Genomic DNA, 13,830 nt, shown 5'->3' on the forward strand with positions numbered 1-13,830 from the left:
AAGGATCCACCCAGACGCTAAATAGAAAGTAAATGAAGATACAGGTTGACAACAATCCCATCAACTTTTGGATACCCCATTCAGCTTGTTGATACAACTGCTCAGCAGGTCGGCGGCCTCCGTCAACAGCTCCCAGCGGGTGTTGGCGAATCCGTCGCGGAGGATCAGCAGCAGCCCCATGCACCGGTTGCGCCCCTTGACCCCCTCCAGATCACTGGGCTCGCGCACGCCGCCCACCCGGCGCAGGAACTCTTGCATATCGTGCTGCTGCTCGGCAGGCGTGTTGAATCTCACGGGAGGGTTGATCGGACCTTCCAGTGCATACCCGTAGGACCAGACCACCAGTGCGGCGATATACAATACCCACGGCCGGTTGAGCAGGTAGTCGTCGCGGCCTGAGTACACCTCCCCGTCCTCGTTGAGGGCTCGTCTCTCATCCAGCAGGCACTCGGAGAGAAACTTCAGGGCGTAAAATGTGGCGTCCCGGGCCGTTGCCTTGGTGGCCCATCGATCGACCATCTTCTCGCGCGCAGCCTTGTAGTCTCGCGGCGTGATGGCCCGTCCCATCAGCCGGCCGGCACCAGCGAAGATCTGACAATCCACGATATCGACGTGCGAAGCCATGTGGGCCAGGCCATGCAGCACGTCGCGCGACTCGAAGACATTGTCGTCGTCCAGAGGATATCGGGGGCGGTACCCACCGGGGAATGTGCCTGGTGCCGACTGCCCCAACGCCTCATCGAAGTCGCGCCGCCAATTGTCAAAGGCGCGCAGGAGCGCTGCCCGCCATTTTTCCCGGCCCCCGAGCGCCGGCGGCCCGCCTAGGGAGCTCAGCTGCAGGTCGCGTTGGTTCATGTGCCAGCTGACACTCAGCAGCCCAGCCATGAGGATTGTCCGCCCAAAGGCATTCGTCCGGACGCGCTGGCCATTCAGTGTCTTTTTGAGCCCGTCCAGACACATCACGGGTTTCACCCCATTGGCATGCAAGCTGGACTGCACACGAGCCACCTCGGAGGCGCTGGTCGCGGACCACAGTGCCTCATCGCAAGGCAACGGCAGCCGAAGCTCATGCGCGACCATCTTGGCCGAGTGTCCAAACATCGTGGCGTGGGTGGAGTCCAGAACAAATGCCGCAAACGCCACTCGTCTCGTAGCCTCCGCCTTGATCCAGTGAGTCCACGACTCCTCAGCCACAAAGTCAGGCGCCATTGTCGAGCCAGAGGCCGACCGGGCCTGCCGATCGTCCCGCAGGCTCGCAGGCGAATCCAAGGCGGAGCGGCCGATGAGCGAGCTCCCACGCCGCATCAATGTCAGTGTTGTATCGTGATGGATATGCGCCCGCTCGTGGAGTGCGCGAGTCGAATACATCTTTTCGTAGACCTCCAGCAGCAGGAGTGCCTGGAACACCCAGAGCTTAGCCGGGGGCCGGAAATCGGCATCCATGAAAAGCTCCCATCGCAGATGCCAGGCGATGAAGTTGGCCAGCTCAGCTGCCGCTTCCGTCACCTCCGCTCCGTGTATCTTGTCCAGCGTGGAGGCGCCAATAGCCATGACCGCCAGCAGAAGCAAATTCGGTGCCTTGTCGGCCACAAAGGTCGGGCGGTGCAGAATAGGCAGCTGGGAGTGGAAGTGAAACCAATACGAGCCGATGTACGTCTGCATCATGCGTAAGCTGAGCACATGCTCGTCATCATCCATGTCGCCATCCATCAACGCATCTTTGCGCTTCGCAACCACCGAGTAGGCGGCCTCGTTGAATCGGGAGCCCATGAGTGCCAGGAGTTCCTGTCTCTTCTCCTCGGACATGATGGCTCGTGGCGACCCCGGATCCAGGATACTGGTGACGCTCATGGGGTGATGCGGAATGACGCCACTCAGGAAGCTGCCATACGCCGGGTCGTTGAGGAAGAACTGGTTCTGTAGTTGCACGGCATCCAAGTAGTTTGGCACCACGTTGGTGGTTGCTGGGTAGCCCATTGACGATGCTCCTGTGACGGGGTCGTTGAACAGCCATGCGGTGAAGTCCTCGGTCATTGCAAAGGGCGACCGGTTGTGAGCTTCGCCGCCGAATACCGGGTAGACACAGGAAGCCAACGAGTCAAAGCCGGCCTCCCCCATTGTAGACGCAGATGTCATCATTCCAGAGATGGAATCCAATGCCCCTATAGTAGCTGCGTGGTCTAGAGATGCCGAGGTTGAAGACGTTGCTGGTGCCATCGACATATCTGCGTACCGTCCAACGGGCATCTGTAAGCCTGCGTATGCTGGCCCATCCATGTCGTTCGTCATGACCGATTCGGCCAGCGAGTGGCGCGATCGCGTATTTTGGCCCAGTTTGCCCGAGCTAGTCGAGGGCATGGCGGGACCTTTGGGCATGATATGGGGTGCCGCTGGTAGATCTGGGGGACTGAATGTCGTACTTGACTGTCCCGGTGGGGAGCTGAGAGTGTGGTTGCTTAGGCTGTTGGACCGCGAGTATTGGGAAAATGTGGGATCAGACAGCTCGACGCCATGTTGGACTATCGACTGATAGTTAAACGACTGACTGCCAGCAGATCCTGCAGATGAGGACACAGGGAGATGCGGGGTTATCCCACTGGACGAAGGTGCAGGATCCATTCGCCCCTCCATTGATGTTTGAGTCGAGGGGTACTTGGGCGATGGTAAAGAAATGCTCGAGAGATTGGAAGTCATCTGAGGCATGATCTGAGTCGCGTGCTTTGGAGGGCTACTGTTGCTTGCTGCTGTCTGAGCAAAATGATCCCGCTTCTGCAACTGGGACCCTTCGGTGGTATGGCGTTCGCGATGGCGGACACACAGGTCCTGTCGCACAAAGGACCGATGGCAATCGGGGAAGTCACATCGGTAAATCTGCTTGGGGGTGTCTGGCCAGTGCAGTGACTGTTAGCTATGCCTAGAAGGGGGAAACCGACACGTACGGTTCAATTGGTGGCGGTACAGATGCTCCGCTCGCGAGTAACTCTTGCCGCATCCCTCAAAACCACAATCATACTTGCGGTCCGTCTGGATCTTTCGAGCCCTCTTCCGCTTCCGTGAGACGCCATTGAGAGCGGCCTGGAGGGCATCGTCTTCCGCCATGATGTCCCCGTCGATGCGTTTGGGCCCTTGGCCGAGGGGAGTCACTGCGGCAACAGCCAAGGTCATTTTGCCGGAGAGTCGGCAGATGTACCGTGCGGGTTACTCCCGCAGCTTCTCCTCGCGCTGGGTATTCCTCGAGCCTTAACCAACACCCCGAAGATGACCCGTAGAGATCCGGCACTGGTCAACACCGCTCATCAGATCGGAGGATGTAGACAGTCGTCATCGGCAAGGAAAGGGATCGCAAATCAGAACGAGGAGATAGCCCCGGTAGAGCCAGCCATGAGCCGTGAAGTCGGATCGATCGAATTGTGTAGGAGTGGAACAGGGAGATCGCTGCCTGCAACGGGTCTGACGCACGGGGAGGGGAACCCCGTGGGGAAAACTCGGCGGGCGGGGACAACGGGCTGGTTCCACAGCTGGCCGGTTTGGTGGCCAAGAATGGTTCTCGAGCCAGAGACGAGTGTCAATTCGGCGAGAGAATATTGTCTGTGAGTCCGTCGAAATTGGAACGTGTACGAGGCGAGGGAGAGGGTCGGAGGAGAGAGGTCGTATGATTGACGGGGATTGGGGGGGAAGCGGAGGAGAGGGGAAGGTTGGAGGCGGAAGAGGGGAAAGCAGAACAAAACACCCCCAAACTGCTGAACTGCCGGCGGTGTACGCAGTACAAGACCCAAGAAACACAGCAAGCAGGCAACTACTCGCTCACTGCAGAAGCCAACAAGCCAGCACCACCAGACAGTCCAGAGGCGGCGAGGGACCCTGAATATTTATTTATTCTGCTGGCGGGAGGGTCGAGGTGGGGCAGGCACACTGCAAGTATGGGCCCGTATTATTTATCGGTCTTATTTCCTTTTCCCTCTCTTTCCTTCTTCCACCAGGTAATTCTTCCTCACTCACTCCCACACTCCCACCCAACACCATCCAGGATTTCCAGATTTGCCACTAATCCCACAGCCGCACAACTCCTCCCGAGTCCGGCACGAAAAAGAAACGTGAGACGAAAACACGACTCCGCGGGAACCACGACCGCATGGCTCAAACGGGCTGGGAGGACTATGGTCCGAAGGAGGGGACGGGCGCGGCACGGAGAGGATCGTGCGATGCGCCATGATCATTGGCGTCGCCGATGGTTAAGGTATTGGATTAATTGTCATTGGCCTGCACAGAACGTCCACAGAAGCCAGCTAGAACCGGAACTGGCCGTCATCCTCCATCGCCCTGTACTACTTACTCCCCTTCCATGGCTGCTCCCCGGATCCCGTACGGAGTAGGGGTCCCCGATAATCGATTCCCACCAGGCACCACCACATTGCGCCCGACATCCACGCGAGGACCCCAGGCCCTAGGCCCTAGAGACAACATAGTGCCGGACACTAGTGACACCAAGAAACACTCGACCGGAAGGCAGGGGAAAAGAAAAGGGGAAATCCAAATGGCTACTACTACTACTACTACTACTCCTGTTTTTCTGGTCAATGCAGCCGGAGCTACGGATACGGAGTACAACGGTGCAGAAACATGCAATGCGGCAGCGGCGCTAAGTCCCTGGACGGGGGATGGGGGTGGCGGGCCATCTGCCATACATACATACTGAACTGCCACGTTCGCTGCAGAGGCAATCGGGCGATCATTTGCTCCAAGTCCGAATCGCAAGGGTTTCTTTCAAATGGACCAATGGTCATCCATGCGTCACCGTCGGCCTATTAGTAGCGACGCGGAGAAAAGATGTACGGGCCATGGGTGGGCTCGAGGGTGATGATACTAGGTATGATGGACACGAGCATCCAGTTTCCAGAAGTGACGTACATGCGGCCTGCTAGCAATCTAGCACGGTACATACGCGTCGGTCGATCAGGACCAGCGTCGTGCATGAGTGAGTGCCTAGATACTACTCGTTGCAATTATTATTATTGTCCAACCCTGCTTATTAGGCCGGAGGCCCGATCGGCTCGATTGGCGGATTGGAGATTTTCTCCCTCCTTTTTTTTTTTTTTTTTTTTTTTACACATTGTTGCCCAACCAGCATCATCTCGCCCGCAAAAAGGCAGCCCAGTGGCTGTGCTGTACTGTGCTGTGTGCGAGAAAGCAAAAGCAAAAGCAAATCTTGTTTCATTTCCGCAGGTCGCAGGAAGCTTACCTACATACTGACCCTAACTAAACCCCTTAAGACATTCCGGCAAACACATCATGCGCCGGCAGCAGAGAACAGAAAAACAAAGCATCATCGGTTCGAGACCTGCAGCCGTCTAACCAAACTAACTTTCAACTTGTCTCCTGATGCTCCTGTTCACGTTCGAGGGGGGGATCGGGGGATGGCGTGCTCCGCTGGTTCCCTGCTGCCTGCTCCCCGGACCAGACCGCGGAGAAGCATGGTTCAGGAACGAGAAAGTTAAGATAAAGGTCTGTCTGTCTGTATGTATGTGTCCGCGATAAGGGGTGCCTAATCCATTTTTATGACAGCTGCCTTCGAGGTCTTGGGCCATATCTGTTGCCATTCCCTGGGGTTCCGACGGTGCGGAAGTCCCCGGTGTCCCGTCCCAGTGTGTCGGGACATGCAAGAATGGCTGAGACTATCCGTATTGCCTTGCGATCAGCCAACAACAGCCCAATCCTCACTCTAGGCAGCTATATACAGCTCCCCATCAAATACCTACAAATTATCAATCCAAGGATTCTTGGCAGGAGATCTTCTCAAGGTCAAACCGGAGTTCATCGCGCTGCTACTGCCGCTGCTACTGCCGCTGCCTTAATATAGAACCGCACTACAAAGTAGGAGGTATATACTCAACACTCAACACTGGTGACTCGACGTGATGTGATATATGATATGATGCCCACCTATTGAAACAAGCAGGTGTCACGAACCAACCACCAGGCCCTACCTCAAAAAAAGCAAGCCCCCTCGCTAAAAATCACAACCATAACCACTTCCAATCCCTATCCAATCCCTATCCAATCCCTATCCAATCCCTATCCAATCCCTATCCAATCCACATCCAATCCACAGCCCCAGCCCCAACCACAACCGATCTACTACCGAACATCAACACTAACATCAAATCGAGATATCAACAGTGCTTGCCCAACGTAACTCTGACCCGGGACCCTGATAATCGCGACAGCAAGAACAACCAAAGTCAAAGTCGACCATGTCAGACTCTATCTAGGTACGGAGTAGTTAGTAGGTAGCGTATCAGTATCACGAAAACACTAGTAAAATCCCCACCCACCAAGCCACACCACGCACATCAAACCCGGAATCTATTTCTCACAAGACCTACCTACCTAGGTAAGTGGATATATAGATAGATAGATAGATGGATGGATGAATACTTCCGAGGAGATCTCATCTAGGTAGTACCTTACTACCTTACTACCTTAGCTGGGTAGATCGCACTGCTGCCACTGCTGCCACTGCTGCCCAATAAGCCCTAGACTTGAAACTGTAGACTGTAGAATGTAGACTATAGTTAGACTCTAGGTTGACTCTAGGTACATGATACATACATGACCCTGTCCCTACCCCTACTCCATACGTATAGTAGGTAGATCAGTCATGTTCATTGGAGAGGAATAATCCCGCTGCGAATCTTCTGGGGGTGTTACCTATCTACCTATCTACCTACCTACTACCTACTACCTACTACCTACCCACCTAGGGTAGGGTCCTAAGGTAGCTCATGTTCGTACGGTGGTATATTACCGTTTGTATGCTACTAGGTAGGTATACTTTATATATTCATGTCACGGTCCATACATTTATACATACTTATGTAGGTAAGTACTATGTGGACATCTATGTATATATGTATGGTATGTACCGATTGAAATAGGCATGTGGGTAAACTACTATGCGGGTTAGTCTGGTCTAATCTGGTCTGGTCTTGTCTGGTCCGGTCTGAGTGTATGGTTGCCTATCTGCCTGCCCTATGCAGACCGCAGGAGGGTCTACCAATCAGCCTTTATAGTTTCCTTTATAGTTTAGTTTATAGAGCACCTGCACAGTACACAGTAGCCAGTAAACAGTACACAATACACCATACAGCAAGGCAAACCACAGATCCTACGGTAGGAGTAAGTACATGCCGCAGAGATAAAAATATCTTTGGTGCTTGGCTGCGGTATACTGCGTTACACTGCGCTACACTTCCCTCCAGGAACCCATACACCCCACAGGACTCATTAAATACAAACCACGGTTTAGAATTGGGATTCATATTCCGAAAGTAGACAGATAGCCATCATACTGGCTTGACAGTAACATTGACAGTGACAAGCAGTATCCTCACGCATACAAAGACTATAATACAATGTCTATGTATCTACCATCTACAGCCAAATCAGGTTCATTCCCATAAATTGTCTAAAGTTCCTACACTATCAAGTAATGGTAATGGGGTTTACATGGCGGGTGTTGAATGGGTAAAGTAATAGTAGTAGTAAGTGATAAGAAGGCGGAAATGAAAAGGGGGGGTGTGTGTGTGCAAGCGGGGTCCTCCTTCCTGCTCGCCCGCTGACCAGCCAGCCAGTTACTATCCAGCAAGTAAGTAGGCGAACGGGCAGGCAAGCAAGGATACAGACAGACAGGTTTGCGGTCCCCGGTATGGTCATCTGGCGGTCCATCCTCCACATCCACATCCTCATCCTCATCCTGCAGATCCAGGAAGTGGGGTTCGGGTTCGGATTCTGAAACAACCGCATGCAATCATCATCGTATATGGGTGATGCTGGGAGGGAGGGGTAAGGGGAGAGGAGGGGCAGGGCAGGCAGGGAAAAAAATAAATACATGATTGGGCTAATTTTAAACTTCATTCTCAACACGCGCGCGAACGCTGGTTGATCGATCCCCAGCCGGGTCGCATGACGTGCGCTAATCTTCCAAGGACCACCATTTCGCCTCGAGGGCTGAGCGTCGTCGGCGCCGGCGGCGGATGGATCGCTTGTTTGCTGGCTCAGCTGAGAGTTCGTTCCTGAATTGCCCAGTCCTGTCCGGGTTCCCTCTCCCCTCCTTGACGGAGGATCTATCCGCTAAACCGGAACCGGGTCGCCTCCAATCGCCCCAGGCCTTCTCTGGGTGCCACGTTTCGTCGCCGGTATGAGTTGGTGAAGTCTATATCCTCTGTTAGCCAATCTGAAGCCGGCAAGACAGTTTGGGTTCATCATACCTTGAAGAAGGACCCGGATCTTCCGCGTCTCGCCCATGTGGATTTTCTCGAAAATGCCCTTTAGCAGCCGTTCCGCCTCGCCATGCTTCATCGTGCCCGCGGGGAGCATCTGGAGCGTCGCCTGCAGCCAGGCTCCCGCATCATCCGGCATGAGCTCGAAGAGAGACATCAGCACGCTCGACGCGTCGGGGAAACATTCTCCCGGGAACGAGAACATCATGCCCGTCAGGATGTGCTGGGTGAGAAGCTGGCCCTGCGAAGCGATGAGCTGCTTGACCGCCTCGCGGATCTCCGGGGGGTTCGTGTAGGAGTTTCCATCGGCCGTGGTGAACTCGGACACAGTCGGCTTGTCGAAAGCGAAACTGAAAAGATCATGGTAGTAGTGCAGCGTGGCAATAAGAGGGTCAATCTGTTGGAGGGTGAGGGCGCTGAGTGCTGCGGAAAAGATCGGCACCGCCAGAGCGGATGTGATGCACTCCTTGGGGTAGTACCGAACAGCATCGGAAGATAGACGGTAGAAGTCCTCGATCACTGGCACAGGCAATTAGCATAAGACGTGCAGGAACAGTCATCTGGCACCTACCATCGGGCAGATTCTCCGGCGGCAGATCGTTCAGGAAGCGCAGGAAGGAGACCGCCTGTTGCTCGTAAAACTGGAAGACAGCATGGCTGGTAGCGGGATCGACAAAGTCGACACCGTCCGAGAATTCGCGCACGACAGCGTCGGTGGCCCACAGGAAGCATCCTTCGCGTGACGCCTCGAATCCGCCTGCAAGGCTTTGCGCTAGCGTGGGTAGAAGAGGAGTCATGGCCGTGCGGTAGGAGATGATCATGTTTCGCCAGCAGCGGCAGACCCGTTCGAGAATCGGCGAGGACGTGGTAAAGTTCATGACAATTGTTGTCATGATGGGCAGGATCTCGCCGCAGTATTTCACAGCGGGGTTTTCCTCTCTCGGGGAAACGTAGGGGTTGACGACCAGGACGAAGATCGTAATCAACTGAAGGTGATCTGCCATGGCATTAGTACGAAGTATCCTCGAAAGCTCTGCTGACTTACCGGCGACAGCCCGCTGACCCTCCTCATCCTTGGCGTTGTTGGCCAGGTTCATGATTCGCGCCATGATGGGGTCGCAGAACAACTTCATCGTCTCGTAAATCTTCTCGAGAGGCTGCACGGCAACTACAGCGGCGACACCCTCCGTGATCTCCTCCTGGCTAGCCGGCTTCAGCTTGTCCAGGACAGATTCATAGAAGGAGTGGAGCTGTGCAATGTGGCCACCGAGCAATTTCTGGCAGTCAGTGCCCAGGAACTTGAAAGCCAACGCGGAGGCCTGAATCACTTCTGGCGAGCTATGCTGGAAGCCTGAGATGACATAGTTCAGCTGTGCCTCCAACGTCTCGGGGTGCTGCGCCGTCCACTCCGTATAACGCGCGAGTGCCATGATAGCCTGGAAGCGCACCTTCTCCTGGTTCGGGATCTGCACGATGAGAGGAATGACCTGGTTGAGGACGACATTCTCCTCCGGGTCGACCATGCGGCCCATTGCCCTCAAGCTGAACAGCGGTGCCTCAAGTTCTTGCCAGTTCGGAACGTGCTCATCGCTGGACTGCGACGCATACTGGGAAACCCATTGTTGGATTAGCTGGTACGACTTGGTCAGACACTCGTTGACCCCGATAACAGCGCAGCAATCCTTCAAGACATCTCCCATTGCGTGTCGGAAGTGGCGGAATTTCTCCTCTTGTTCGCGATCCCCACCGAACAGGTCTGTTTCACCGTCCTCCGGCTTCGGGTACTGCAGGTGTCTGACCATGATATCAACCAGACTGGAGAAGATGTCGCTGTACCCCACCCGAGCATCGTTGTACCTCTCCAACGTAACGTACTGTTTCAGCTCGTACCAGAAGACGAATGTGAGTGAGATAGCGTCGCGCTCCCAGTCCCGGGCGCAACACTCCAGGACTGCCTCCACAAGACCCCGGAACTCGGACGGCAGGCGCGCTATCAACACCACCCAAGCCTCGCCGGCCTCCGCAAAGAGCCTGGTGACGCCCCGGTACGAGTCCGTGTCTTCAGACTCAGCATACTCGGCAATCTTCGGGCGTAGCGACATTATGCGCGGGTACAAGGCCTGGATGATGGGCAGCGAATCATCAACTTCGCGGGTATCTCTGTACAAGGTGCACATGCTGTCGACTCCATACTCGAAGGACCTCTCATCGTCTAGCGCCTTGAGGATCACATCCATCAAGGGAGAATCAACAATCTTCGCCGCGGGGATCTCGCGCATCCACGACGTGATGCACTCCAGCAGGCGGGGGTTGGTGGAAGCCGTGGCTAAAGAGAGGCTTGTTCAGTACGATCGCAAGGACCACCAGAGCGGGGCAGGGGCTCGGGAACATACGGGATGACTGGGCATACTGGATCAACAGATGCATGACCTGTTCGGCATTGTCTTCCAGGAGCTCTTTCGTTCTGACCACGAGGTCGTCTTCCTATGCAATTCCAGTATATTAGAGTCTGAGTTGTCGTGGAGCACCATGTCGTAGCCGATCGCGCAGGAACGGGTTGTGGACATATGGGACGCTGATTCTGCCGAACATACACTGAGATTGATTTTGCGACCTTCCGTCACTTCCTCGGGAAGAATCTTGAGAAACTCCAACACGCAATCCCCGGCGCTGCCACCTAGTGCCGCGCCGACTGTAGGCAGGACGTCCTTCCAGTCGAGCATCTGGATGGCGAGACTCGCAAGGCAGACGCAAAGCTGGGTCTGGATCGGGCGGGGGCCGGACGCGAAGGCCACCAGCAGGCCCAGGACCGAGTCCCTGAGAGCCAGTATTGACGGTGCGGGCAGCTGGTCGAGGTCGAAGATGATCTTATACCGGTCAGTATGATAGGGTCGCCCAACACAGGCCACGGGTTCGGCTTCACCTTTCCTTTCAGCGTGGTCGCTGCGAACAACTTGGCTTCGACAGGAACATCCGGCGACCGCAGCATTTCATGGGTGATGGTCCACGCCTCGACCTAGAGGAGACAGCAGGGGATTGTCAGCGTGCATGGCCACGAGCGGGCGTGAGGCCGGATTGAGGGAGACGAGTGAGGGGTAGGGATGGACCGACGGATTTCTGGAACTTCTCGAGGAACTCATGGGCGTGCGTCTTGTCCGATCGCGAGACATTTCCTTGCATGGTAGCGACTGCCGCGAGAACCGGGCCAAAGGCCTGTCCGGCGGCCCCCTCCTTAGTGGCCATGATGGACGGGTGGAGTGGGATGTGTTTTGGGGGGAGGGGGGGAGGAGTCGGGGGAGAGGAGAGGGGTGTTGTTGGTGTAGATTGGAATGGGAGAAGAGGGGTTCAGCCAGGCCGGAAGGCTCAACACCTAGGCAGTGCGATCATGAACACTCATTCAACAAACACGCAAGGACGACGAAGGACGACGAAGGACGGCGGGTCTCCAGCGCTCGAAGTTCAGCTGGCACGGGGGACAGAAAGGGCGATCAGGAGGGGGAAGGAGGGAGTGACTGGTGGAGGAGGTGGGATGTGGTGACGACCGACCCAAAGGGAAAAGTTGGTGAGCCGCAATTGCTCGCTCGTCCGTCCGTCGCTGATCTTTCTCGACCTCCGCCCTTCGCCCTTCACCTCCCGCTCAACTTCCACCAACGCGTCTCGCAACAACCCCCAACTCCTCCCTCATCGTCCCCACCGTGCTCCCCCCTGCGCTCCTTCCTTTCGCCTTCCATCTCCCCGCCCCTCTTCTTCACACCCAGTGCCCACCATGACCGGTCGTGGAGGCGGTGGAGGTCGCAAGACGCTGCTTGCGCCGATTCACTTCATCTTCAAGCTCCTCCAACAACGGTCCACGGTCTCCATCTGGCTGTACGAGCAGCTCGCTTTCCGGATAGAGGGAAAGATCAGAGTGGGTTTCTTTTTTTTGCTGGAGGTCGCGTGATGTTTAGCTAATGACGGACCTAGGGATTCGACGAGTTCATGAACCTCGTCATCGACGATGCCGTGGAGGTCCGCATGGCGACCAAGACCGACGAGGAGAAGCGCAGACCGCTCGGTATGGATTTCCTCTCGCCTTTTCGTCCCCCCTTACTCCCTACACGTGCTAATTGTGATTCTCTACAACTACAGGCCAGATCCTGCTCAAGGGCGACAACGTGTCTCTGATCCAAGCGGTGCAGTGAGTCGAACCGGGCGTTTGAAGGATTTCGAAAGACAGGAAACGGGGAAAATCTTTTTTATTATCGCCGACTTCGTGCCGTGATACGACATTGTTTGCATTCATTTCTTAATCGCTTTTTACGGGTCGTCGCTGGAGTAACAATTATCTGCACATTTATCGCAATAGATGAAAACATGGCTGTGAGAAGGCTCGCTTTTTTTGTGGATTGGAGGGGGGAGATTGAGGATCTGGATGAGGAATATCGTTTGTATCAGCGTGGGCACACGAGGCACCGGTCATCGCCGACTATCACAACGTCTACGGGCCAGTCGTGATCCGCGACGGGTATCTCTTCGGTCGGAGCCAGCATTTGCTCGTGGAGGCAGAGGGCAACTGGGGCAGCGTCAGCTCGTCAGCCGTGGGGATATATATCTGGACTGGTCGGCGAGTGGGGGGTGCGTTTCTTACCCAGCGAAGGCAGCTTTGGCGCGGTGATGGTGCTCTCCGCACCCGTTGAGTACCTTGTCAGGAAATGATCATAATACCCTTTCCCATGGCCCAATCTCCTAAACCCCTGGTCGAACGCCATGCCCGGCATCACGATCAGATCCAGCCCGTAAGGTCCCTTCGTAGCATCCTCCGGCTGGGGCGACACGCCTTTCCCCCCGAAGCAGTTCCGCTTGTTGAGCACCTGAGCCGCCGACAGCGACGGGATCCCCCACCGGTCCGGCACCAGGGCGCGGAACTCGTCCATCGAGTCCAGCAGCATCATGTCCATGACCGAGGTCTTGGCCTGCGACGAGATCTCCAGGCTGTGGATGTACGGCACAAACACTTCCTTGCCGCTGGCCAAGGCGTCCTGCACTATCGCCGTCGTGGAGAGCTCGCCCGCCGGCATGGACAGATACACGCCGATCCGCTTCGCAGCCTGGTATTCCGGGCGCGACAGGAGTCGGGCGGTGGCGGTTTGGGCTGTGGGAGGAAGTGAAGTGGTCAGCGCGTGCTGCGACCGTGGGGAGCGGTTGGAGATGGCTGACATTGATGCGCGATCGAGTCCGCGGGGATCTGTTGCAGAGCATCCCGCATCCGACGCCGGAGGTCCCTCTTGGCGACTTGTAGACTGGCCATCATGTTGGCATGCGGGTGGGAGTAACAGTAACTGGCGACTGGAGACTGACAACGGTGGACTGCGACCGTAGACTGTGCTGCTGAGTATCTGGCTCTGTATCTGGCTCCCGTATGCCTGAAGCCTGGGGGAATGCTAAATCGGGGAGGGGGGTCTTGGCGGGCGGTGCGGGCATGTTTGGCGCTGGTTAGTCGAGTGTTTGCTGTGGTCCAAATGATCGGCAGGGCCTTGTCAGGGAAGTCAGGAAGTAAATAGTGGACCCTCCC

General features: G+C 55.8%; 4 protein-coding genes across 4 annotated transcripts; 1 reads left to right on the top strand and 3 right to left on the bottom strand.

The window, feature by feature from the left end:
• Positions 1-40: 40 nt before the first annotated feature.
• On the bottom strand, positions 41-3,542 carry BO70DRAFT_75925 (putative C2H2 finger domain protein). The gene is made up of 2 exons (XM_025548695.1): positions 2,940-3,542; positions 41-2,885 (listed from the first exon to the last, which is right to left on the bottom strand). The coding sequence occupies exons 1-2, from the start codon at positions 3,163-3,165 to the stop codon at positions 61-63; spliced, it is 3,051 nt and encodes a 1,016-aa protein (XP_025403135.1). The 5' UTR covers positions 3,166-3,542; the 3' UTR covers positions 41-60.
• Positions 3,543-8,123: 4,581 nt separating this feature from the next.
• BO70DRAFT_367946 (nuclear import receptor MTR10) lies at positions 8,124-11,522 on the bottom strand (the record flags this gene model as incomplete). The annotated part of the gene is made up of 8 exons (XM_025544596.1): positions 8,124-8,212; positions 8,268-8,798; positions 8,851-9,276; positions 9,325-10,605; positions 10,673-10,763; positions 10,874-11,146; positions 11,203-11,295; positions 11,391-11,522. The coding sequence occupies 8 exons, from the start codon at positions 11,520-11,522 to the stop codon at positions 8,124-8,126; spliced, it is 2,916 nt and encodes a 971-aa protein (XP_025403136.1).
• Positions 11,523-12,045: 523 nt separating this feature from the next.
• BO70DRAFT_284117 (small nuclear ribonucleoprotein E) lies at positions 12,046-12,460 on the top strand (the record flags this gene model as incomplete). Its single annotated transcript, XM_025539116.1, has 3 exons — positions 12,046-12,186; positions 12,243-12,333; positions 12,408-12,460. 3 exons carry the CDS (start codon positions 12,046-12,048, stop codon positions 12,458-12,460), a joined length of 285 nt encoding a protein of 94 aa, XP_025403137.1.
• Positions 12,461-12,567: 107 nt separating this feature from the next.
• On the bottom strand, positions 12,568-13,707 carry BO70DRAFT_358148 (5-formyltetrahydrofolate cyclo-ligase). Its single transcript, XM_025542224.1, has 3 exons — positions 13,476-13,707; positions 12,907-13,410; positions 12,568-12,831 (listed from the first exon to the last, which is right to left on the bottom strand). Exons 1-3 carry the CDS (start codon positions 13,567-13,569, stop codon positions 12,710-12,712), a joined length of 720 nt encoding a protein of 239 aa, XP_025403138.1. The 5' UTR covers positions 13,570-13,707; the 3' UTR covers positions 12,568-12,709.
• Between the last annotated feature and the right edge of the window lie 123 nt (positions 13,708-13,830).

This window comes from Aspergillus heteromorphus (genome assembly GCF_003184545.1).
Source record: "Aspergillus heteromorphus CBS 117.55 chromosome Unknown BO70scaffold_2, whole genome shotgun sequence".
Classification (NCBI taxonomy): Eukaryota; Fungi; Ascomycota; class Eurotiomycetes; order Eurotiales; family Aspergillaceae; genus Aspergillus; species Aspergillus heteromorphus.